The sequence below is a fragment of the Coptis chinensis genome, chromosome 7 (genome assembly GCF_015680905.1).
Source record: "Coptis chinensis isolate HL-2020 chromosome 7, ASM1568090v1, whole genome shotgun sequence".
NCBI lineage: Eukaryota > Viridiplantae > Streptophyta > Magnoliopsida > Ranunculales > Ranunculaceae > Coptis > Coptis chinensis.
The window spans coordinates 18108011-18133632 of record NC_141462.1 but is presented as its reverse complement, the minus strand read 5'-3'; the positions used below and the strand labels follow the sequence as shown (position 1 = coordinate 18133632).

General features: G+C 36.0%; 2 protein-coding genes and 1 long non-coding RNA gene across 3 annotated transcripts; 1 reads left to right on the top strand and 2 right to left on the bottom strand.

The window, feature by feature from the left end:
• Window positions 1-630: 630 nt before the first annotated feature.
• On the bottom strand, window positions 631-2226 carry LOC147486387 (uncharacterized). Its single transcript, XR_015201478.1, has 3 exons — window positions 1854-2226; window positions 1688-1705; window positions 631-734 (listed from the first exon to the last, which is right to left on the bottom strand). It is a non-coding gene; the product is annotated as an uncharacterized LOC147486387 (long non-coding RNA).
• Window positions 2227-18150: 15924 nt separating this feature from the next.
• On the top strand, window positions 18151-20676 carry FLN1 (fructokinase-like 1). The gene is made up of 3 exons (XM_086570883.1): window positions 18151-18944; window positions 19434-20307; window positions 20418-20676. The coding sequence occupies exons 1-2, from the start codon at window positions 18243-18245 to the stop codon at window positions 20124-20126; spliced, it is 1395 nt and encodes a 464-aa protein (XP_086427009.1). The 5' UTR covers window positions 18151-18242; the 3' UTR covers window positions 20127-20307; window positions 20418-20676.
• Window positions 20677-21521: 845 nt separating this feature from the next.
• Window positions 21522-25232, bottom strand: LOC147486385 (O-fucosyltransferase family protein). Its single transcript, XM_086570882.1, has 8 exons — window positions 24449-25232; window positions 23937-24009; window positions 23766-23830; window positions 23596-23684; window positions 23362-23494; window positions 23047-23276; window positions 22481-22957; window positions 21522-22217 (listed from the first exon to the last, which is right to left on the bottom strand). Exons 1-8 carry the CDS (start codon window positions 24953-24955, stop codon window positions 21959-21961), a joined length of 1833 nt encoding a protein of 610 aa, XP_086427008.1. The 5' UTR covers window positions 24956-25232; the 3' UTR covers window positions 21522-21958.
• Window positions 25233-25622: the final 390 nt, after the last annotated feature.

Here is a 25622-nt window from a genome sequence, read left to right as displayed (position 1 = left end):
GCCCAAACCAAAGCCAATTAGCAACACCGGAAGGTCGCAAACAAGGGACTACACCAAATACAAGCACCAAGCTGGTCGCAATAGGGATTTAATTTATAGCAAGACCACGGTTGTTGCCAACAACAAATATTTTCAATTTAATTATCTTTTTTAAATTTAAGTGCACACTTTTGCAACGCACAAGGTGTTGCTCTAGGTATTTTCCAAATTGAAAATTCTATTAAGATGGATGATCTTTAGCAACGCCAAATGGTGTTGTAAAAGATGGTTTTTTGCAACAAATTTTAGGCGTGGCAAAAGAGTGCGCTGCAATAGACCCCTTTTGTTGTAGTGATCCATTTATACAAGAAAGTTAAAGACTAAACAAGACGTGTTGAAAAATATTTGTACTGACCTTGTCAGATTGAGCGACCTTTAAAACCTCCTCATGAAGTCATGAACACATATGGGGTTGGAAAACAGGACATGTTAAACCTGTAATATGTTAACAATGGACTTCTCCCGCAAGCAAACAATTTCAAACTTTAAAGCTTAGCAAAACATGAGAACACATTGGTTAATTGAAGGGAACAAACAAATTAAAAATATACCATGTCAAGAACTTCGCTCTTGTGTAACCCATCCAAATAATGATCAAGTCCTCCACCATTGGGACACTAACTTCTTCATATTTGAAAGCTAAAGTATAGTTGTAACTCCAACCAACTGAAGCCTCTTCTCTATTGCCTGGCGCTCTAAGAACCAAATTCATTTTTTTGCAATTTTGCCCCAAATTTACAAACTCTTATCAATAATATTCAATATTTAACCCAAAATTATCAAACAATCAATAACAAAATAGATTCACTAGATGAATTTCTTCAAATTACTTCTAATTGGAACCTAGATTGCTTGAAATACACAAAACAAGCATCAACCCAAACAAAATTAACTCTAAACAGAGAACCAAATCGCCGAACTTGCAAATTGACGGGCACAAAAGCAAAACAGAAAAATCAAATTGCCATTAAAGACACATGACCGGCGTCGATAAACGTGTCTTTTAATCTTCCATCCGGTATAGTGCCTCCCAAAAAAAATTCGCCTAGTAATTTCAGGAATTCCGACATCAAAATTTGTTTCTTAATTTTTTTTTTTTTTAGTTCTCTTTCAAATCAGGTATTGGGGGAGATGGGATTTCAATGGAAATCGTCTTTAGCTTGGAACTTGCAGGAAAGGGAAAAGAAGAAAGATAGAGCGAGGGTTCTCAATTTTTTCTCCGTAAATGAAATAACACTAACAATCATAATCACCATTCCTCCATAATTCCTACAAGATACTATACCATTGCATTAGATTCTTGAGTTAAAACTTGCATTTTACAACAAAAATTAACTAGTTTATTTGGAACGAGAAAACAATTTTACTGTTCACGAGATTTGAGGTATAAGCATTATAGATTCAAAATCGGTTCAAAGAAAACGTAAGAGTGCAGAGAAAACTTAAATTGTGTTCATTCCAGCACCAAGTAATTCAATATCAATCAAATTAACATAACCCAAATACCAAAAAATAGATGAATATTTCATACCCATCAAAGAAAAAATCGAAATAACAAATACCCATGATAGATTCAACGAACCCCATTTAATTCGTAGTCATAAAACAATAAGAAATGCAAAAGAATGAAGAAAGGAAAGAACTTTACCTCAATTTGGAGAAAGAACTTTGATTTGATCGAAGTTTCAAGTACCCATTTCAGTTTAGTGAACAATAAATCAATTTAACAAACAAAAATCAGTCGAAAATACACAAACTTGAAGCTTTAAAATCATTAAATAAATATTATTTATGTTTTGAGAGAGAGACCTTACAATTTAACAGAAGCTCACAAGCTCTTTGCTTTGTTGTTCCTTGCCGAAGGTCTGAACGGTTTGTTAGAAGTCACCCCCTTTTTTCTCTCTCTTTCCACTGGTGTTTCTGGCTGTGTTGGTGAAAATAATGAGCGCGAGAATGGAAAATAATGAGCGGCGAGAATGAAAAGGTCGTGAGCCCAAGAAAGAAAAACTAGCCCCACCACCTAAGCGACGAGTTCCAGAACTACCTCTACCGTCGTGTATTTAGTACACTAAAACCCGTCCTCTATTTTAGCTTAGATCAGTACACGACGGTCTAATGCCATATACGACGATTTTTGCAGTCCTATATTAAGGACGGTCATGAGAGTCCTAAGCTGGTGTCGTTTTTCAGCAATTCTGGTGTAGTGCTTTTTTCCAATTAAGAATATGGAAATCCTTTAGAGGTGCAGTATGTTACTCCTTAGAATCAAAGAGTAAGAATTTCATTGAGAATCCTTATAAGATGTAGTATCATTAATTGGAAGGAAGCAATCTTTGATTACACAAAAGAAATAAATGTTTGAATCTCTTTGAGTGAGATAGGCGTAAGACGATTTAAGTGAGCCAGGTAGGCTTAACTGCTTAAGTATTCTCTATTTAATGTATATGTGCACTGTTGTCAATATCTTGAAGCTAGACATTGAACCTATAATGATCAACCCTAAATTGTATTAATTTAGTTATGAATTATATAATGTCTCCTTAGACATTTTTTTAAATTGGTGTATGCTTTGAGGAATGAATTTATAAATACCTAAGTTGGCATGACATTTTGTCATGTGAAGTTATTTGTAATACATAATATATATGTATATCAGTATATGACAATATGATGCAAACATGTTCTATTTAGATGCCAAAAAATAGGCGAAGCAAAATCGTGTAAAATGACAAGTTTACTGATGAATTTAACCATTGACAATTGAGTGGTATCGCCACGGGTTAAATTCTAGTATTTTTATAAGGTATAAAAGGCTTCTTTTTACACTCGGGCGGATCTGGCCCGTTTATTTAATATACATTCATCGTGGGACATCATACTAAATACTAAACCCTAGATACTCTAGGTTCTTCACTTGTAACTAAAAAAGCTGTGTTCTTTTTCTTCTTTCAAAAGAAAAAAATGATATTGATTTCTTCTTCTAAAAGAACAGGTACCCAAAAAATGTGTTGTTATTTTTTTTTTCTTTTTTTTTTAAATATCTTTGACAGAATCATTATGGAAGAATTGATACTGAAAATTGCTTCTGAATCCAATCTTTGAATACTTTTGTGAGGGGCGAGAAACTTTAGATAGTTCTCTATGACATTCAAAACTCTGCTCCACAAGGTAGCTTTACCGAGCAAAGCATGAAGTGACAAGAGCATATGGATCGAGAATTTTCTCTGACATATGTGAAGAGGATCTTCTAATTCCTTCTTCCAAGCAGTATCAGCTCCAATTTGTGCTACATGGAGTTTTCCTACCAATGAACTATACCCAACTTCTAAAACCTTCAGAAAACCTGGGATGAGTTCTTCAGATGAGATGATTTGATCACTGACAAGAGATTCATATAAAATAGTGTTAGGAATATACAACTTAATTGTACTTACTCTTTACCAATTACCAAACTATACAAACCTTTTGTCTTGTAAGTGTCTTGTACTTCTTAATTAAATCCGAGCATAGTACAGATACACTATATTCTTAAGACAGATTTTCCCCCTCACGGTGCTTGAAGGTTGATGGGAAACTGTCTCCCAAGATAGAACGGATTTCCTTCTATAGAAAGCTAGCACTTCAATTCTATAGAATCAGCGAACACAACATAGTATTTGACTAAGAACAGGGGGAGAAGAGAAATATCAGAACTCTGTGTGATCTGGTGTCCCTTTCTCTCCAAATTTATCCACTATTTATAGGTGAGTGGTGCCTCTTCGAAACAACACAGTGACTCTTGGGAAAAAGTAAACAACTCTTTGAAAAGTCACATGTTTCGAAAAGACACCATTTCGGTAAAAAGCACTGTTTCAAACCAATGCCTATTTCGAAAGGTCACACCTTTTCGACATGATGCACTGTTTCGAACCAGTGCACATTTCGAAAGGTCGCACCTTTTCGACATAATGCATTGTTTCGAACCAGTGCATCCTTTCGAAAAGGTTTTTCTCACTTTACGTACTGTTTCTTTTTAGAAACCCATTTCATATCAATATGGGATAACTTGGGAGACAAATTACTCATTCATATCTCAAATGGATTTGAGCAAATCATTTTACTAACAATCCCCCACATGAATGAAAATTTGGCTTATTCTATCATAAACATCAGATTTATGTTACAAATGAAAAGATACCGTATTAGGTCAAGTAGCATGGGAGGCCTTGAACTTGCCTTAGTGAAAGATGATAGGATTTAATTGGACGATCAGTAGACTTCAATTAATATCCTTGAACTGTCAGCCATTTGTATAAACCTAGACAATCATCTTCACGCCAGCACCTTCTTCGAATCTTGTTGGTTCTCACGCTTGTGTTCATTTTGGCCTTGAACACTTCTTGGTTTCAGATAGTGCTTTTGAGACATTTGCCTTTAAAATTCTCATAGAAGCGGCCCCACTTCGCACTAACATAGGTGATTTCTATAAAGAGTATCCTGCAATACTCCACTTGGATAACATAAATTTTCAAGATATAGTAAATCAATAAAAGCTGGACTTATCCTGGTTATCGCGGCAGATATGCACTGTCTTATAAAAGCTGAGTCACAAGCATAATTCAGTTGGACTATTGAACCTAGATCTTGGGATATCAAGTCAACTAGGTTGGTTTTTTCCATTATGATGACTCTTGGTTGATTATCTCAAAGGTTTTAAGCCCATTCCCCTTGATAATCTTTCTACTTGCTCTCTTGTTAAACCTTTTGTAAGCGGATCCGCAATGTTATCTTTTGACCTTACATAGTCGATTGAGATATTTCCATTTGAGAGCAATTATCTAACGGTGTTATGTCTACGACGTATGTGTCGAGACTTCCCGTTATACATGCTACTCTGTGCTCTACCAATAGCAGATTGGTCATCAAGCAGTATACACACACTTCTAACGTTTTAGCCCAGCTTTGGAATATCCTCTAAGAAATTTTGAAGCCACTCTGCTTCTTCTCCAGCCTTGTCCAATGCAATGAATTCTGATTCCATAGTGGACCTTGCTATGCACGTTTGTTTTGAGGATTTCCAAGAAACAATTGCACCTCCAAGTGTAAAGACATATCCACTTGTGGACTTTGAGTCTTTAGTGTCGATATCCAATTAGCATCGCATACCATACGGAATGGTCGGATATCTTGTATAGTGCATACCAAAATTCTGAGTATACTTTAAGTATCCCAAAACTCTCAGTATGGCAGTCCAATGATCTCTGCCAGGATTACTTGTATATCAACTTAGCTTGCTCACAGAGTATGCTATGTCATGCCTTATGCGATTCATGACATACATTAAACCGCCAAGTATCACGAGAGTATTCTAGTTGAGATATGCTATCTCCATATTTTTGGCTAAATGAAGATTTACGTCACTGGCAGTGACCTTTTGGTGTGATGTTATATTTCTTAAACTTTTCAAGAATCTTCTCAATGTAATGAGATTGTGATAGAACAAGTCCATCCTCCGTCCTAGAGATCTTAATTCCTAGGATAATATCAGCTACACCTAAATCTTTCATGTCAAACTTACTAGACAACATTTGTTTGGTAGATTTTATGACATCCATGTTACTACCCAAAATTAGCATATCGTCTACATAGAGACAAACAATGACACATCCCTTTTGAGTGTTTTGACATAGACACATTTGTCACACTCGTTTATTTTGAAACCATTTGACAACATTGCATTGTCAAATTTCTCATGCCATTGCTTAGGTGCTTGCTTTAATCCATATAAAGATTTAACAAGCTTGCAAATTTTCCTTTCTTGTCCAGGAGCAATAAACCCTTCGGGTTGTTCCATGTATATTTCTTCATCTAACTCACCATTCAAGAATATCGTCTTTACATTCATTTGATGTATCTCAAATCCATGTATTGATGCTATTGCTATTAGCATCCTTATGAAAGTTATTCTTGTAACTGGAGAGTAAGTGTCAAAATAATCCAATCCTTCATTTTGTCTAAAGCCTTTAACCACAAGTCTAGCTTTATACTTGTCAATTGATCCATCAGTCTTAAATTTCTTTGTGAATATCCACTTAAATCCCAAAGTCTTGGAACCTGGTGGTAAATCCACCAATTCCCATGTATGATTTTGCATTATGGATTCAATCTCACTATTTATTGCTTCTTTCCAATATGTAGCTTCTGGAGATGACATTGCCTCCTTGAACGTTTGAGGATTATTTTCCAACAAGTATGTTAGAAAACCAGGTCCAAAAGACGTTGACGTCTTTGACCTTTTGCTACGTCTAGGTTCCTCCTCAATTTCGCTTTGTGTAGGATGGTTACTAGTTGTAGTGTCTAAAGTTCTCTTTGTTGAATTTGGCTTTATATATATGTTATACGGAAACGTATTTTCAAAGAATGAAGCATTCCTTGACTCAATAATCATATTAACATGTATATCTTGAATGTCTGATTTATGAACCAGAAAACGATATGCACTACTATTGTTTGCATATCCAATGAATACACAATCAATAGTATTGGGTCCTATCTTCACCTTCTTAGGTTTAGGGACTTCCACTTTAGCGGTGACACCCCACACTTTTAAGAATTAGAGGGAAGTCCCCATGACCTTTTCACAATTAGTATGGTGTTTTAATCGCCTTCTTGTTAGGAATCTTGTTGAGAATGTAATTGGCGTAAAAAGCAAAGCTTCCCCACAAATTCTGGGGTAAACCGTAACTTAACAACATAGCATTCATCATCTCTTTTAGAGTTTGGTTTTGCGTTCAAATACCATTTGATTGAGGTGAATAAGGAGTCGTAGTTTGATAAATGATTCCATGTTCGAATTTGAAACCTTCAAAAGGTGATTCATATTCACCTCCTCTATTACTCCTTATAGCCTTAACCTTTTTGCTTAGTTGATTTTCAACTTCATTTTTATAGTGTTTGAACACTTCAATTGCCTCATCTTTACTTCTCAACAAGTAAACATAACTATATCTAGTGCTATCGTCAATAAAAGTAATGAAATACTTTTTACCACCTCTAGTTTGTATGCGTTTCTAAGATCACATATATCTGTATGTATTAAGTCTTGAGGTTCAGTACTTCTTTCAATGGAATGAAAGGATGATCTGGTCAACTTGGATTCTACACAAGTTTCACATTTATGGTGTGGGTCTATTTTTATCTTTGGTATATAGTCCAAATTGATTAATCTACGCAAGGTATCATAATTAACATGTCCTAATCTACCATGCCATACATGTGAAGACTCAATCAAGTAAACAGAAGATTCAACTTTATTGGCGCTCTTTGGTGCAATAGTAAAACAAGACATCCTAAAGAGCCCATCCTGAAATAGCCCTTTCCCACGAATACATCATTCTTAGTTAGTACAAATTTATCGAAAACAAAGACTAACTTAAAGCCATTCTTGCTTTCGGCAAGAAATGACCCGTAAACCAAGTTCTTACAAATGTCGCACATAAAGCACCTCATTCAGAGTTAGTTCCTTCCCAGAAGTCAACCTCATCGCCACCTTTCCTTTGCCTTCAACCTTGGACGTAGAAGAGTTTCCCATAAAGAGTTGTTCTTCCTTTTCCACAACATGATAAGTGGTGAATATCAACTTGTTGGAGCATATGTGGCGAGTAGCACCAGTATCCACCCACCACTCCCTTTCATTTCCAATCATGAGATATTCAGAAACCACAGCAGATAGGTTCATGTCATTAACATTATCAGAAAGCATGTCCATTGTCACATTTGCTTCAGTCTTTTGCTTCTTGTACTTCTTTGGCTTGCGACATTCACTTGCCTTATGTCCAGCCTTCCCACAGTTGTAGCACTTGCCCTTGAACTTAGTAGGCGTACTACTCTCTTCACCTTGAGCTTTGTCTTGGCACTTCTTCTTTCCCTTAGCACTTGATCCTTCCACAACATTGGCCTTTGCCACCATGGGATCCTTGCCCTTCTTCTCAGATAGGCGGTTATCTTCCTCTATCCTTAGATGTACAATCAGTTCTTCAAGATTCATATCTTTGCGTTTATGCTTAAGATAGTTCTTAAAATCCTTCCAAGATGGTGGTAATTTCTCAATCATAGCAGCCACTTGGAATGATTCTCCTAGGGTCATTCCTTCAGCAATGACATCATGTAGGATTACTTGAAGTTCTTGGACTGTAAAGACTCAAATTCTCGTTAAGGGTATTTTCGTAAATTACATATCAAACATAGGAACATTTATGTACTTGGTCGGTCGGGTTTACCTTTCAAACTTACATAACATAATGAAACTTAACTCCGACTCATAAGCCACGTTAGGTAAGCAACTCATATGCGAAAATTAGACAAAAATGTCGTTTAGCGGCTTTTCTGCGTTCGAAGCTGGCACGATTTAATAGCTTACATGCAGGAGTGGGTTATCATTATAGCATGTGGTGGGATAGGATGTAGGAAATTAAATTTAGCTTGATGGGCCGAAAAATAATTACGACGTTAAGTCAAATTAGTTAGTGGGTAGAAGTTTAATTAAGACCTTAGGCTTAGTTTAGATATTGTGGGCTTGAGCTTAATTAACTTAACATGTAAAAACAAAAAATAAAAACTTATCGCACCAAACCAAAAATTGCCCAAAGTTATCGCACTCAATTTCTATTTCTTCTCCATTTCGCTACCTTGAACCCTAAGAGAGAGAAAACCCCATTCGTCCATTTTCATCGATTCAATCCAAAAAATTTCGCAACCCATCTCTTGTAAACACTAAAGTCAAGTGTGAAGTTTCGAAATATGACGTAGGTGTGGCTATCGGGTTTTCTTCTCGCGACAACGCGAGATTCGAATTTCCTCGAATTTCCGTCATACTAAAGTGAAAGGTGAGTTAGTTTTATTCGCAATTAGATAGTTTAAACCCAATTTCGATGGAATTGGATATATTGATGAAAATAATTGAATTGGGGGTTTTAAATTTCGGCAGTAGCTGTTGGTGGAGATAGAGTGGAGCGATATTGGTGGAGTAGAAAGCTAAGGAGCTATTCTTACTGACTTGGTAAGAATCATATATATATTCACTCCATTTTTGAGAAGTCATGATGGTTTTATACCCTGTTTAAGATTATGTTGATTATGGATTGAATGAGAATGAACACACACCTATTTTATTACTAAATTTAATGTGAAAGGAAGGGTGTGAAATTTGTTGTAGTTTGAATTTGGAATGGATAGGATTGGTGTTGGCATAAGGTCCTACAGTGGCTGTAAATAGACTACCGAGCCCTGCCAGAGTAGCAGTGCTAGAAATGGCCTGTAGCGCTGTTGACATTAGTTATAGAGGAAAGTTACCGGAAACCCAAATTCTTAGCATCGAGATTTATTCTCGGCTTACATTAGATAAGAATTACTCGTTAGTTTTATAAATTCTAATAACCTACGTATGTATATGATGTTATAGGAGTAATTACGAGTGGATTCGGTTAAGTGGGATTCGAGGAGAAACGGAACTTGCTAAGGTAGGAACTTACATACCAAAATATAACATACTTATTTTCATGCATTATTTGATTGCTTTAAATTGGAAAAGACAGTTTGCTTATCAACCATGCATGTATATGTGCTATTCATGTTTTTTCAATTGTATCTTTCCTCGATAAAAACTAGAGATATAAATAGCTTTTGGATGAAAAATTGAGTTTTGCAAAATTGGGGTAGCAGGAATTTGTTTTCTTTGTTAAAAGAGAAAAACTGGTTTTGGGAAGGGTTCTCGTCTCTTGTCTCAGTAAGGAGACAGAGATATGGATTTTGTAATATGGGTAAGGATTACCCGGTTGTTTGTAACTATGTGTGAGGCTCTGGATTGTTCCATGAATAGTTTGTTGTTATTTACGATGATTCGCCGTTTGGGAATCATCGGTTGTCATTTACTATGACTGGCCTATTTGAGAGTCATAGGTGGTATTATTTACTCGATTGTTGGAAATCCAGGAACTCACACATACAGAACCAGCAGTTTTCAAAGAAAAACTAAATATGTAACTATAGTATTTGGAAATAATCGGTAATACGAGTATATATATTATTATGCTTATCACGAGGGGATTTGGAAAAGAATTGGTGAATTCCTATAAAGAAGGAACTGTTTGCGCATTTCCGGAGACGGCAATTCGCTCTAAGATTCCAACTGTGGTGTACACCTTTCGAGGTGGTAGGCCACCTTTAAAGGGATGCATCATTGGATGTAGTCCGGGAATTCCTTTTCTACTTTTCTAGATAACCATGTTTGTACGTGTCACGCTGTATGGTGCTTAACTTGTGTGAGGTTACATGTTACCTCGATGAGGTTTAGACGTGAGGAGTGAGAGTTTAGTCCACTCCTGGATGTGTGTTAGGATCCTGAGCAGTTTGCAGTCGTCGAACGGTTGACCACAGTAAGTTAGGTGACAGCTCGTATGGTGGGTTGTGGTCATAGGGCCCACCTGAGCCCTAAAAGCTTTGGGGATTTTGTGTGTATGAACACAACAACGACATTTCAAATCCCGGTAAAAAATCGAAAAACAACGGTGCATGGTTCACACCGGGAAGTCTTGAACCGAGATATGCCCGGATCATCGAAAGTACCGGTCGTACCTTCACCATTCTAATAGGATGCAGCGGCCACAATAGTTGTATGATTTTTGTGAAAACTATATTTTGAATATTAACGAGGCATGTCGAAATGATTTCTGCTAGTTAGTGATGTATTATATAGTCACGATATTAGGATATTATTATGGAAACCTGCATGTTTTAAATGTTTTGCTATAAGTAGTCTATTTATTGGTTATGTGTGTTTCTACTGGGCATAGTTGTTTGTTCATCCTACATTAACATTTCAGCCGAGCCAGATGCGGAGGAGGCTTTCCCTACCACTAGTGAGGATGGTTATGCAGATTTGGATGGTTTCCCCTATGCTTGACGAGGGGCAGAGTCAAGTTCATTTTGGGTTGTATAGAGTCTAGTTTATTCTTTGGTTGTATATATTGAGAGCTATCTCATTTTGGTTGTAATAACCGATGTATTGGAGTATAGTTAATCTTAAACATTTTTGGATATGTATATGGACATCACTATTGTGTATAAAGTTAAGATTTTACATATATATGATTGTTGGAAAGGTATTATGCGATGTCTAGGTTTTATGACAGGTTTTCGTATACGAAACGTCGATTAAACAAAGGAAACTCCGCCAAAATTTCAATAGAATTGGGATAGCGACCGCCTCGAGATTCATCTCCACATCCTTGGGATGCATGATGGGTCTCGGGGCGTTACATGGACTTGGCTTATGACGGTCTTACTATCCGTCATTTTGAAATCAAGAAATCTGCCAACTATGAATTTCTTCATGTCAACATTTTCACTCTTGTATTTCTTGTCCAACGAATCCCAAAGTTCCTTAGCAGTCTTGAACACACTATACACATTGTATAATGAGTCAGCCAACCCACTAAAGACATAATTTCTACACAAGAAATCAGCATGAAACTAAGCATCCTTGGCCAAAACCTTCTCCTTGTCGGTTTCATCAGGGCTTACATCAGGAGCCTTATCCCATAGAAACCTTGCCAAGTTAAGGGTGGTCAAATTGAAGAGCATCTTCTGTTGCCAGCGCTTGAAATCAGTTCCATTGAACTTTTCAGGCTTCTCCCCATGAGGACCAGAATGGGGAACAACAATAGGAACAGTAACAACAGGTGTAACTGGTGGTGTTGCCATATTCTGAAATACAACCACACTTTGTTATTCCTTTAAATAAAGAAAAGAAAACATAAACAAGTTCTGTTCGGTAAAGAAGAAGAAGAAAAAAAAATTTGTCTTAAGTTATTAGGAATATACAACTTAATTGTACTTACACTTTATCAATTACCAAACTATACAAACATTTTGTCTTGTAAGTGTCTTGTACTTCTTAATTAAATCCGAGCCTAGTGTAGATACGTTATATCCTTAAGACAGATTTTCCTCCTCACGGTGCTTGAAGGTTGATGGGAAACTGTCTCCCAAGATAGAACGGATTTCCTTCTATAGAAAACTAACACTTCAATTCTATAGAATCAGTGAATACAACATAGTATTTGACTAAGAACAGAAGGAGAAGAGAAAGATCAGAACTCTGTGTGATCTGGTGTCCTTTTCTCTCCAAATTCATCCACTATTTATAAGTGAGTGGTGCATCTTCAAAACAACACAGTGACTCTTGAGAAAAAGTAAGCAACTATTTGAAAAGTCATATATTTCGAAAAGACACACCATTTCGGTAGAAAGCATTGTTTCAAATTAGTGCCTATTTCGAAAGGTCACACCTTTTCAGCATGATGCACTGTTTCAAACCAGCGCACATTTCGAAAGGTCGCACCTTTTCGGCATAATGTACTGTTTCGAACCAGTGCACCTTTTCGAAAAGGTTTTTCTCAATTTACGTACTATTTCTTTTCAGAAACCCATTTCATATCAAAATGGGATAACTTGGGAGACAAATTACTCATTCATATATGAAATGGGTTTGAGCAAATCATTTTTCTAACAAATAGCACCAGCAGCTTTGCCTAATTGTTGGTTGATACTACTGATGCATCTTAATACCTCAAAAAGAATTTCACGATCAAGATTATCATCCGGCAAATCCGAATCAGAATTTACAAAATCACCAAATTCATCAACAGAACCATAGATAAGCAGCTCAATATCCTCCAAGCACCGCAATAAAGATATTGTGTTCCTTCTAATTAAACCAACGGCACCTGTTGAAGCGTCAACCAGCAAACCATATGGTGCATTGTTCTTGCACCAATAATGAAAATAGCGTATGCATAAAGTTTTCAGCAATAGATTACTGATATTGGCGCATTAACCTCACCCTCAATAAGAGAAAATATTTCCTTTTTCAAACCATCAATTGTTAAGGATTGAAACTCAGAATCAGTACAGTGTTTGTTATAATCAAGTGCAGTGGCACGCAAAGCAGCATTCTGATAGATCCCCGGATGAAGCAGCCTACGCAAAAAAATAGAAGATACAAAAGGGACAAACTGATCCTTCACTGGAGATAGCAAAAGGCTGGTCCAGCTCATCTCAACTAAAGAATGTTCAGAACCTTGAAATAACTGGTCAGCAACAAAGGCTTCCTGCAAACTATAACTGTGTGCTTCCTCTAGGCTTAATTTATCATGAAATAAGTTGTAGAACAGTAGCCCGTCTTCTTTAAGTATCCAAAGCTTGTTAGAAGTTATTATCAAGTCAATAAATTGCCCCTCCATCAAATGAATGTTTTTCATCGTCTCAGGCAACAGAATGACTTTGTCCCCCAGATTGAAATGGAGGCTGAAAATGGCAATCGTCTCCATATGCAAATCCATTACTGGTATATAGAATCGCCAGAGAAATCGATCAAACGTGAATCCTGATTAATATCACCCACCGAAAGCCTTGAAACCTTGCAGCCTGCCGTTGCTTCAAAGCTAATGGTATGACTGAGAACCCCTGCATGAGTATTAATATCCCATACACGTAAGCACCCGTCCACGTGAACACAATAAGATATTTTCTTCCATACACCTCTGACATTACTAAATTCTGTACCGTGCCAACAGTCCTGCCGGAAATATCCTAAATTAATATCTTTGTCCCTATTGAAAATATCCCAAATTAATTTGAGAGATATTATTGGATTGAGACAGTTATTGGGATATGACAAAAACTTAAGTTAGTTATGGGATACGGGAGTGTTTTTATGAGTGTGTCCAAAATCACCCATAATCAAACATGACATTGATTTCTAAGAATATATTACATATCCTACCTATATTAATATCCCTTTCTCCCAGGATGCTCATAGGGAGCCACATCAGCAATTTTTTTAAAAGAATCCATATTTTGAAAATATTTACTTTTTTGTTTACTTAAATACCATTGAAATTGGTCTACTTTGTAATTTTATAGAAGTCTATTTGGTCTTTTCAGTTCTTATGAAAAACAAAAACCAAACATACGCTTTTATTTAAATGTAGGGTAAGTAAGTAATTAACAACTAAAAAATAGAATGATATGAAAAACTCTTCCTCACACCCAACGAAAAAAAAAATCAAAAGCAAAACAAGAAAAAAAAAACCCCCCTCACCCCACCGGTACACCATTGATCAATTCTTTTCCTCTCTCTCAATCTTCAAAGTGAAGAAAAAAAGAATAAAAAGGCTTGTGTTTATCAGCAACATACTCAAGTTTGAAGCTAGCTAAAACAAAGATAATGATCTTCCCTCATCTTTTTTAAATACACCTTGGTTTGCTACTGCAAGAGTTGCGATTGATTAAAATTATCTACAAGGATGGAGAATAAGAGAAAACAAAACAAGAGAAGCATAAACATTATAAAAATTAAATTCGATAATGAGTAAAATAGAGGAAGCAAGAAAATACCTCTAGAGCCTTGATAACATGCTCAGGTGCAATAGTTCTTTTTTCTTCTGGACTGCACACTTCATTAGATTCTGAAGAAAGGAGGTTGATAAACTCTGCGCGAAAAACATGCAGTATAAATGATTTCTTTAGTGTATGAGCAATGAAACAAAATATTTACTGGTAATTAACTTCGGAAAAATTTAACCCACAAAAGGAAGACTGTGGCATAACCGCATAACCATAAGACAATTTGATCATTGAGAAGACGGTGATCGATAGATATCTAAACTACGATGACGACACTCACTAAGGATGGACAGCAGTAGACGGTGAAGGTAACTAACAACATAGACTAGAAGAGAAATTGACATGTTCCAAGTTTTTTTTTTTTCACAGGATGGATGGCCGAGGTAGAGATTTTCCACTTGAACTAAATGAAAACTGTGAGCAGTTAGCTTGACATAGTGATGACGATCAAGTATCTGACGAGGGCATGCAGGAAAAAGAAGATTATATTATGGTTAATGTGCTGAAACCGAAGTTGGGTATGATCTTTGAATTAGATAGTAAAGCTTACAAGTATTACGATCAGTATGCCAAAAATGTGGGGTTTAGAGTAAGGAAAAATTCAACAACTCATAGGAAGAGTGTTTTGTTATCGATTAAAGTTAGAATTTGTGTTGAAAGTTAGCAAGAAGTGTAATATTTTTGATGGATTGGTTTCGGGGATTCATGAAGAGCTTCAAGAGGGGAAATATTGTGCTGAAATGGAGATTTGGAAGTTGGACTGATAGAAAAAAAAAATCCAGTTTTTTAACTGAATTTATTTGATTTTGTAGGTATATTTACTATTTTAAAAAATTCAAGACTTTTTAACCGAATTTATTTGATTTTGTATAGTAGGCATATTTACTATTTTTAAAATTACCAACAAAGCAATGAAAGTTTTGAATTACTTTTAAAGATATTCAAATGACATGACTACAAGTTGTTGCTAGCGAGAATTAGTTAAGATAGCAACTAGAGCCGCAAAATTTACTTCGCGTAAATTAACAACACTAACACAAGACACTAAGAAACTTCAAGGATATCCAAAAATTACTTTCAAATTTGTATAGGTATCATATATATTCCATTGAATTGTTGTTGGATTGGAGGTTTGATTCTTGGTGGTTGGTGTAGAGGTTTGAAAGTTATCTCTACCAATGCCGGAGAATTGGTATATCCAGAGCTTTGGATTTAACCATATGATAACCTTGAAGGTGATATGATCTCAAATTTTTCTATGTGGATTATTATTAGTTTAATTTTTTTTAAAAAAATATGTTTCCATTAATAAATTGGTTTTCAATCAATTTCTTTATTCTATTTTTATTCTCCTTAAAAATAAAAGCTAAAGATTTGTGAATTTCTTTTGTTATTATGTATTGGATGTGGGGCAGTTTGCTTATGTTTGAGAAAGTAAGGCTCTTGATTTGGGTTGTTTTACTTGCATACAGAAATTTGTTGGAGTGGCATTGACAACAAGAGCTCTCCAACCCAAAGAACCATTGAAAATGCTACAACACAACCGATGTATTCTTACTCGCTTTTTATATCGTTCATTCAAGCAGCACATAATGCGTGCAAATGAGAAAAACGAAAGAAATAGTTATAATTTCTTTAGAAGGTTTGATTTTCTCATGCCATTGTAAATATATGACTAGGGCTTGCAAATTCATTGTGTTGTATTTCATATGTTGTGTACTTCATGGTCACATGTTTTAGATCATTTTTGTCTTGTAGAGGGTCAACCCATTAGAGTTCAAACTACGGTCGGGGCATGCAACTGTTTTCAATCTACTTCAGTGGATGATCAGTTTGTTACTAGGTATGTACTGTTATTCAAGTAGTGTATAACGTTAGTAGTTGATTAAATCTAAAAAAAAAATCATATACATAGGTCTCGAAAGGCTTTGAAGGTATATTTCATTTATTTTATGTCTTCCTTTTGAATGTAGACTTTTGTTTTTTATTCATTTTTTATTCATATTCTTTTGTTAATTTGGTTTTCTTGATCTTAGAGTTGGTTTATAATTTGCATAAAATGGGTTCATGTTTTAGGGTTTTGTTGCTGGAATAGGGATAAATGGTCTCTTCTCTTCCCCTACTTCCATTGTGTTGTAATTTGGTTCACAATTAGTATAGCAAATTGGTTTGTAGTCTTTCAATGGTGATATCTAAATTTGGTTCAACATTGTCGCATTGGATGTAGAAATCCATTGGGCTTAACAGAGCACAAGAGATTGTTTATTAAAATTATGAAGTTCATTATTTGAACTTATGACTTTGCTTGCAAATTACTTGGAGTTATAAACTTTTTTGCATCTATTTGGTTTGGGGTGTAGTTGTTTATGATATTTTACATTTGGTCATGGAAGTTTATTGAAGATAAATTTCCTCAAAATAATTTGAGTTAGTTTTTGTGTTGCTTATATGAATTTACAATTTTGATATCATTTTTTCCAGTAATAATGGAAGCGATAGAAACAATGTTTGCCCTTTGTATAGGAAATGCAATGATTGCCGGTGTATATTGCCTTTTTAAGATATTATTAGTCATCTTAGTTTATATAAGTAGAAGTTGGTTGTTGCATGTCTATGTAGTATGTAGTATGTAGTATGTTTGGTCGAGGAGCACTGTTTGTTGTAGTGTTATGTTGTAATCATCACCACATTTTATGGAAAAAGGGGTTGGTCTTTGCCACCTAAGTTTTAGAATGATATGGGTGAGTACCTTAGAGCAAGTTGTATAGTCGACCCTTCAATGATGGTTGTGATCGGATGATGTTACGTTGCTGATAATGATGAAAATCGAATGTTGATGCACTTTGTTTGTTGGTCTTTCCTTTGAATCACTAACAAGTAAGCAATTTGGATTCTTTTTTAAGGCTATGGGTAAAGCTGGGAAGGTCTGTCCACTCACAACTTGAAAATCACATATTGATGATTAAGAAGTATACCCAAATTGGTTTGGAAACCAAGGAGGCTTGCAAGAAAATCAAGGTGCTATTCTTCTATTATTTTTCCCTCCTGCATTAAGCACATAAAAAATGGTCCTTTTCTAATGAAAAGATGCATTTGGCTCCACTTTATGTCTGAAATTCTGAATAACTCGAACTCTCGAAGTGGCTGACGAAATTGTTACCATGTGTTCATTGTACAAATTCGCTTTGCATTAAGTATATCAACCAAAATACTTTAGCCTGAAAATTAACAGCCCAGACATAGTAGGTTTAAAAATAGCAGGCTCGACCACAGGTCGAGCAGCATAGCTAGTTCTAGACAATGTTAAGATTGATTTCTTTCTAAAACCGCACAACTTGCAAAACTTGTAGATTCATTATTACATGCAAACGTATAAATACATATGCCATGCCTACGTGAATATCAGTTGGACAAAAAGGAGTACTAGAAGCAATAAAACGCTATACATTCATGGCAAAAACATCAATCCCTTATTGCACATTAGGAATGTGATGACGACTGGAGGGGAGAAGGCTTACGATTCAATCATAGTCCACATTCGAGAAAGATCCTAATTAGCATGGCCCAAGTCCTGGAGTTGGCAACAAAAAGCCAAATTCTCTTAGTGTAACAGCTAGCCGGGCTCACTAGTCATCTCTTTAGCCTTTTTCATTTCATTTGAAAGCCCGATTAAACCATTTCATTTGATTGTTAAAAAACGAAAAAAAGGAGGATAATGCCACACATTCCCTTTTGCTGTAAGCATATTATTGAAGAAGATGACAACATTCCACCTCCAATCTTTCCACTTGTTCACCCTTCCTAACTCCAATAACCTTAATTTCCACAAACAACTAACATTCCTTAAACATCAAAAATCATCTATTAGTGATGACAATGTAGTTACCTCAGAAACACCAAAACCCACTAGAAAAGCTAGAAAAAAGACCACCACTCCTTCCACCAAAAAACCAAGGCGTTCCAAGAGGCAAGAACAAGTCGAGAATGAGAAAGTGCCCAAAGAAGAAGAAGAGGATATGGATTTCCCATATGAATACCCACCATTAATATGCTGTTTCGGCGCGGCGCAAAAAGAGTTTATACCAACTGTGAGAAAATCAACTAGGCAGAGACATCCTGATATATATTCATCATGGAAAGAACTACAATGGGATCCACCTGAATTTGTTAGAGCACCAGGAGGGCCACCTTCAAATGTCGCCATTTCGCATGTTAGACTTGGTGGTAGAGCTGCATTTATGGGCAAAGTTGGGGATGATGAGTTTGGGAAGGAGTTGGTTTTGTGTATGAATAAAGAGAGAGTTCAGACTAGGAGTGTGAAGTTTGATGTGAAGAAGAAGACCGGGTGTTCGTTTGCCAAGTTTAAGTTTAATGATGGGAGGATGAGAGCTGAGATTGTTGATGAGTCTGCTGAGGATTCTCTTTTGGTGTCTGAGTTGAATGTTGCTGTTCTTAAAGAGGTACATTTTGAAGAAGCTGTTTTTTCATGTTTATATGAACTTTAAGCTGCATTTGGCATTGTTTAACTGCTTAAATTATAAGCTTCTTATCTGTTTTAATTAACTTAATCCAAATGGAAAATCTTTGCATTTATTTGAGACATGTAATAATGTCGAAATAAGTTGGAAGCTTGAAGTTTAGTGCTTCTTCTAGTTGCTTTTTAGACATCAAGTTATACGTGTTTTGAGTTCGTTAAAAGGGATACCACGAAGGGTGTAGCTAGAAATGTATAGCGTAATGTTTTTTTTGGCAATGCTGGATCTGGCTAATTCTTGAGAGGAAATTGTTCTTTAGTGGAACATTTTGTAACATTGCAATAACAGATTGTTTCTATGTGAAGCTAATGTATTACAATGACTAATGCCTAAAAAGTGAGAACGAGTGAGGGAAGGGAAATGAGTGCATTCTGTTTCTTCAAGTGAACTAATTTCATTGTTCTTTGATGGCAGGCTAGGATTTTCCATTTCAATTCAGAAGTTTTATCATCTCCCTCAATGCAGTCTACCCTTTATAAAGCAATTACGTTGTCAAAAAAGTATGGCGGGTTAGTATTTTTCGACTTAAATTTGCCTTTGCCTCTTTGGAGATCTCGTGATGAGACAAGGGAAGTGATAAAAGAAGCTTGGAATAAAGCAGATGTTATTGAGGTTTCAAAACAAGAACTAGAGTTTCTTCTTGACGAAGATCATTATGAGAGGAGGAGAAACTACAAGCCCCAATACTATGCTGAATCTTTCGAGCAAACTAAGGATCGGCGTGATTATTACCATTATAGCCGGGAGGAAATTTCTCCTTTGTGGCATGATGGGCTTAAGTTTTTATTCGTGACTGATGGAACACTTCGGATTCATTACTATGCGCCATCTTTTGATGGTGTGATTGTTGGGACAGAAGATGTGCTCATAACCCCCTTTACTTGTGATAGAACTGGGTCTGGTGATGCTGTTGTTGCTGGGATCATGAGGAAGCTAACTACCCATCCAGAGATGTTCGAAAATCAAGATGTGTTAGAGAGGCAGCTTCGCTTCGCCATTGCGGCAGGAATCATATCACAGTGGACAATCGGGGCTGTGAGAGGCTTCCCTACTGAGAGTGCTACTCAGAATTTGAAAGAACAGGTCTATGTGCCTTCAATGTGGTGAGAATGTATTACTGGTCATTAGAATGAACAAGCTGCTGAGTGGGTCTTTCAGAATCTCTTGTTGATCAGTTGGGAGAAACAACGAAACAACACCCTGTTTAATTTCAAATTTGATAGATGAACTGAGTCAAATTTCAAGGGCATTTAGTTGGCTGATTCTTTGGGAATAGGCAAATTGTGAGGTAAGGGGCTTTTTGCTTTAATGCACATAAGTGGCGCTTAGTTATCATCCCTTGCCATTATCGCTTTGATTCCTGAACATATGCATAGCTGATATTCTTTTTGTTTGCAGGATTATTTCGACTTGGAGTATGTTGCTACTCAATGGTGTTACAAGTATTTCAAAAGCTTGCTCCCAGTGTATCTCAGAGGAGTCTAAATTTGAAGGGGAGACAATGCAATGTTGCCTTAACGTGAAACAGCACTTGGTAATCTAGAAACTAACCTAATGTTAAACTTTTATTGAGTTATTTATTGACTAAAGTGTTTTTTATATTCCTAGGTAAAATATTATGTTGAAATGCTATTTGACAATAAGATTTTCTTTTCAATGTTGGGTCTGTTGAGAATTTGTTACTATTAGTTGAGATTGTATTGCAGGATGGAGAAGCTGTTTAGATGTCTGTTAGTTTAGTAATGACCATTGAAATGGTTATCAGTGAAGATCACACTTGAATTGTGTGATTCTTAATAATGTCAATAGAATTCAGGAATAGCCTTTTTGTTTTCTGTTTTGCTTATTTGAATACAAGTGCCTCCATCTATGTCTAGATTCAATATATTGAACTATATAAAAGATTCGAATCTCTAAGTAAGTTACTTCTGAGAGGAAGGAGGGTATTAGTAATCATGGATGAAAGGCCAGAAACACCTAATAACTTAAGTACCTATCCTGTTTAGGTTTTTATTTGTGTGTGTGGGCGTGTGTGGTTTCGTAGTGATCACTAAGGCATGGCATGAAACACAGAAGATCTGTTTTGATTGTTTACTAACTACTAAATCTTGGAACCTGTCCATGGCTATTATAATAAAAAGTCGTCAGCTCAATCCTCTAGTCTAAGTCTAATATATGAGATACTGACCTGAAAAGAAATCGAGTTCACTATGGCCATGTTTGTAAACATTTCCATGAAAACTAGAGCCAGAACAGAGTCAGCTTGAACCAAAATAGAGTGTGTTGTAGTGGTTCCACCACTAGAAATAAGGCCTTTCCAAAACTGTTGCATCTGCATCTTTTGGTAAGGAAGTTGGAGGTAGAATCAACATATCGCCCCAGAAACATCCTTATATTGCAAATACTTTTTACTTTTACAGTTTAGTTAGTGTATTAATCATCACTTGTTAGATCATTCAATTAGAAAGGCTCAGACTGACAAATCTACTGGAATAGAAGAAAGAATAAAGAAAAAATCAATAAATAAATAACTTTCATACAAGTTTGAAATTGGTGTACATTGTAAATTTGTAACCTATTTAATCCTAAGATCTAAATAACAATTTTTCTGTATTGTCACTCTGCAAAATTGCAAGCCCTCGTGTCAGAAACCTCTCTCCGTGTCTTCCTCTCGCAAAACTTGCAATTTGAAAGTTTTATGTGCCAATTGTACACACGATCATCTCTCTTTGTACAGCAGCACCTGTAATCTGGGTACAACCATAACCTGATACCAATCATCTCAGTGAACAATCGGTATGTTTTTTTTTTTCATCGTATATTCAGTTCTTGACCTCGTCGTAATCATCTCAGTGAACAATCGGTATGTTTTTTTTTTCATCGTATATCCAGTTCTTGACCTCGTAAAATCGTACACCAAGAACTGTAGAAGCAAAATATCATTTCAAAGCTGATGTCCGCCTTAATTTTAGATCAACTGCTTCTTGTAACTTATTGCTTTCATCCTCCATCTTCTCGCAAACACAACCAGGAAAAGGATTTGCATAAAAATTTTCCTCGAGTCTTGGAGAGTCTCCACGCACTCGTCTATATGGTGCACCAACTCTATTAGCATGTAAGCTTTTCACGTTAGATACAAATTCTTCCCATGATATTACACCCTCATCCATCTGGTCGACCAGCCTCACCAAATTGTGTCTGCAAACAATAGAATCAACTTAAGCGCTCATGTCCTAATTTTGGTTTAAAATTAATTCAATATGAACAAGGGTGGATACTTTGAAACAGTTAGGTTTTGCGTCCAAAAACTGAACAATGTCTGCCTGACATATACTCATCATGGCAGACAGATTGCACATAATAATGATATCTAAGTACACACAATATCTGCTGCAAAGTAAGTTAGTCTACACACACAAACATAGGCTAATAAGTTGCTTGCCCTCATTTAGAATACATACCTATCAGGGTTGATAGTCTTTTGGAATCCTTGGACTCTCCTGTGACCCTGCACTGCTTTGGCCATGTTTCCATCGTAGGTATAGACAAAAGCATCACTTTCAAGTGCAACAATGTAGTCTAATGCAGCAAGCCTGTTCTGGTAATGCCTAACAGGTTCCAACTCCTCTTTTGTTGCAAGGGTGTAGTGAGAGAAGACATTTGGGTACTCTGCACGAAGAGCTCTAGTTGTGTCATGACCATAAATCTCCCCGGCAACTATGTATATAGTTGTTGATGAAGGATATCCCATAGCTTTAAGAAACAGTGCTGTCTCTCTAGGAGTTATTGGGCACCCACCCTGTAGGCGTCTCTCCTTGCTGTCAATATCTTTTTCCTTCCAATGCTTGACACTGTACCTCATATGCCGAAGCTCCTGAGCCTCAGCTGAAGTAAGATTGTGGCTGCATCCAGTAAACGCTAGCATGTCCTTCTCATATCTGGGACGTAAAACAAACTTTTAGGTTGTGCTTTACATATAAGCATAAACAATAACATTGTATTATACATATCATTGTTAGTTATGTACCTCAAATGAAGAGCAATGAATGGGTTTTTATCATTCCTAAGTCTTTCTACCAATTTCTGTCCAAGATCTTCAATCTCGCCTGTGTATCTAAGTGCCTCATAATTTGCACGGCACCGAAGTCTTTGAATTGATTTTGGGATCCCATTATTAGCAAGTCGAGAATCTGTGTGCGTAAATTTTATCACCTTGTGCCGCTTTAAAACAGGGACCATATTTCTGTAATAATGAGCCTACAAACACAATTACCATGTCACAAGAGATAAACTTACAATTCAAGCATAATCATTTCTGAATTGATTTGCTATAAAGCCTCACCTTTGACCAAGAAACAGGAGCCTTAACGAGAGGCTTAATTCCACTGTACTTAGGTGGCAGAGACTCCACAATATCGATATCGTCTTTTAGAACTTCTATGAAGTGCTTCCAGTCGAAAATATCTTTAAAATCACTGCAAAAGACGCCAAAAGATAAGTAATCTAGTCCCTCTGTTCCACTGTGAATCTGTGCTATCACATTTCTTAGACAGTTAGACCAAACCAGAAATCCTACCTAGGATCTGTCCAAAAGGACTCATGGTCCAGAGAAGGAAGAACAAGAGTTGCATTCATGAGCTTCGCTATTGCAACCATATCACATATCTGCATTGATCAAAGAAACTATGTTAAACTCCGAAAAGGGTATATTATACACTGTTGAAATGTAGCAATATCACTACTTACTCCTGCTCTCATTTGATTTAATCCACCATTAGCATGAACCAGTATAAAGCCATTTGAGTCCGCTTCTGTTCAGTAAGACAAAATACCAGAAATAAACAACAAGTCAAATTCAGTCGACTTCTGAAACAAATTATGAAAAATAAACGTGTGAATCAAGAGCATTACACATACTCATTTGACTATCTGGCCGTCCAAAACATTTGTAAAACTTGTCGCTACTCGGTTTAGTCCATATCTCAGAATTCTGCAATACAAAAAACCTTGTTAGGACTTCAACAAGAAAATTAAAAGAACCAGCTTGTCGACGCAAGAAAACCGGAAAAAAAAAATGATAGCAAGACTAGTTTGCTCTCGGCAGAGCTAGACAATAGCTACATTTAAAACTGATATAAATTGCAGAGCTCGTCCTATATTTATTCTCAATATAAGGTTTGTGCATTCGGTAATTTTAATTTTTTCCCCTGTTTTTATCACCAAATAATTCCTGAACTAATCATCCTCAAATTAAGCAATAAAGGCCAACAGAATACCATTTCATCTTATCAAATATCAATCAACTTATTGTCAAAGTACAAATAATTAGCTTTCATAAAGAAATAAACTTTAGAAAAATGAAAAAAAAAAAAAAAGTGAACCCAGGAGAAGAGAACATGAAACGAGAATCTGTATATAGAGAAACATACCGGGAACTTTAACAAGTGTTTCGGCACAACAGGCTCAGTTTCGGAAACAATCTTCTGGGCAATACCCGAATCATCATTAAACGATTGATGAAGAACCAAACCATGTTCTCTACCTTTTACATTAACTTCAACATGAATGTTCAACAAAGAAACTTTCAAAAAAACAGAAAAAACCACTAAAGCTAACAACATCATAAATATCCTACGACCCATATTCCTTCCTGAAAGCTTCATCAAATGTATAACTCCATTCGTCCAGAAAACAAACTTCTCAACCATAAGTAACCATGTTTCAGGTAACCAAACCAATCTTTTTCGTAACAAATGTCGTATTAAATGATCATGAAAACTACCAATGTTTTCCTCATGACTATGATCACTGTTGTCATTCTCTTCAAGATCATATACTTCATTGTTATGTTCCATATCAACAACTCTTCTTCTTGTTATGGGTTGTCCTAATATCCTAGGACTCACGTTTGATGAATTTGTTGCACTGTTCGACATTACAACGTTGTTTAACCAATGTCTAAAAACTCACATTGAATAAAGGGAAGAGACAGAAATAGATAAATATACAAGGAATGTGAAGCTTGTTGTTTGAAGCGACGTTAATGGCGTTTCTGAAAGAGAGAACCGTCGTTTCGTGTTGTTAGTTTTTGTTGGTTTTTTTGTTCTCTTTTTCTGTTATTTTTTGTTTTGTTCAGAGTGTTTTTTGATTGCTATAAATAAAATATCCGAAATCTCTGGCGAAGTGAGCGGTTGTTTCTTTGGTTTCGTTTTCGTTTAGGCTTCTTTGTTTTGGGGCTATTTATTTTGGTGCGATATGTGACTTTTGAATAATTTAAAAATTAGTTAAAACTTTTTTAATTGACGTGGTTACCCTTGATATAATTGAATGAGTTTGTTGAAAGTTTTGTTACTTCAAGTTGACCATGTGGACATTTTCAGGCTTGGAAAATAATTTAAGCTATTTATATGCAAATGGTTTTATAAATTCTACTTCTAGAACTTTAAGATTAGCTCAAGGCAAAATGAATAGTAATAAATATGTTATTTATTTTATGTAATCTGACTATATTTTCACTGGGAGAATATCGTATGCTTATGTACAAAAAAAAATTTGAAGCATCACATGTCATGGGCTTGACGGACAGAAGCCAGAAGTGTTTTT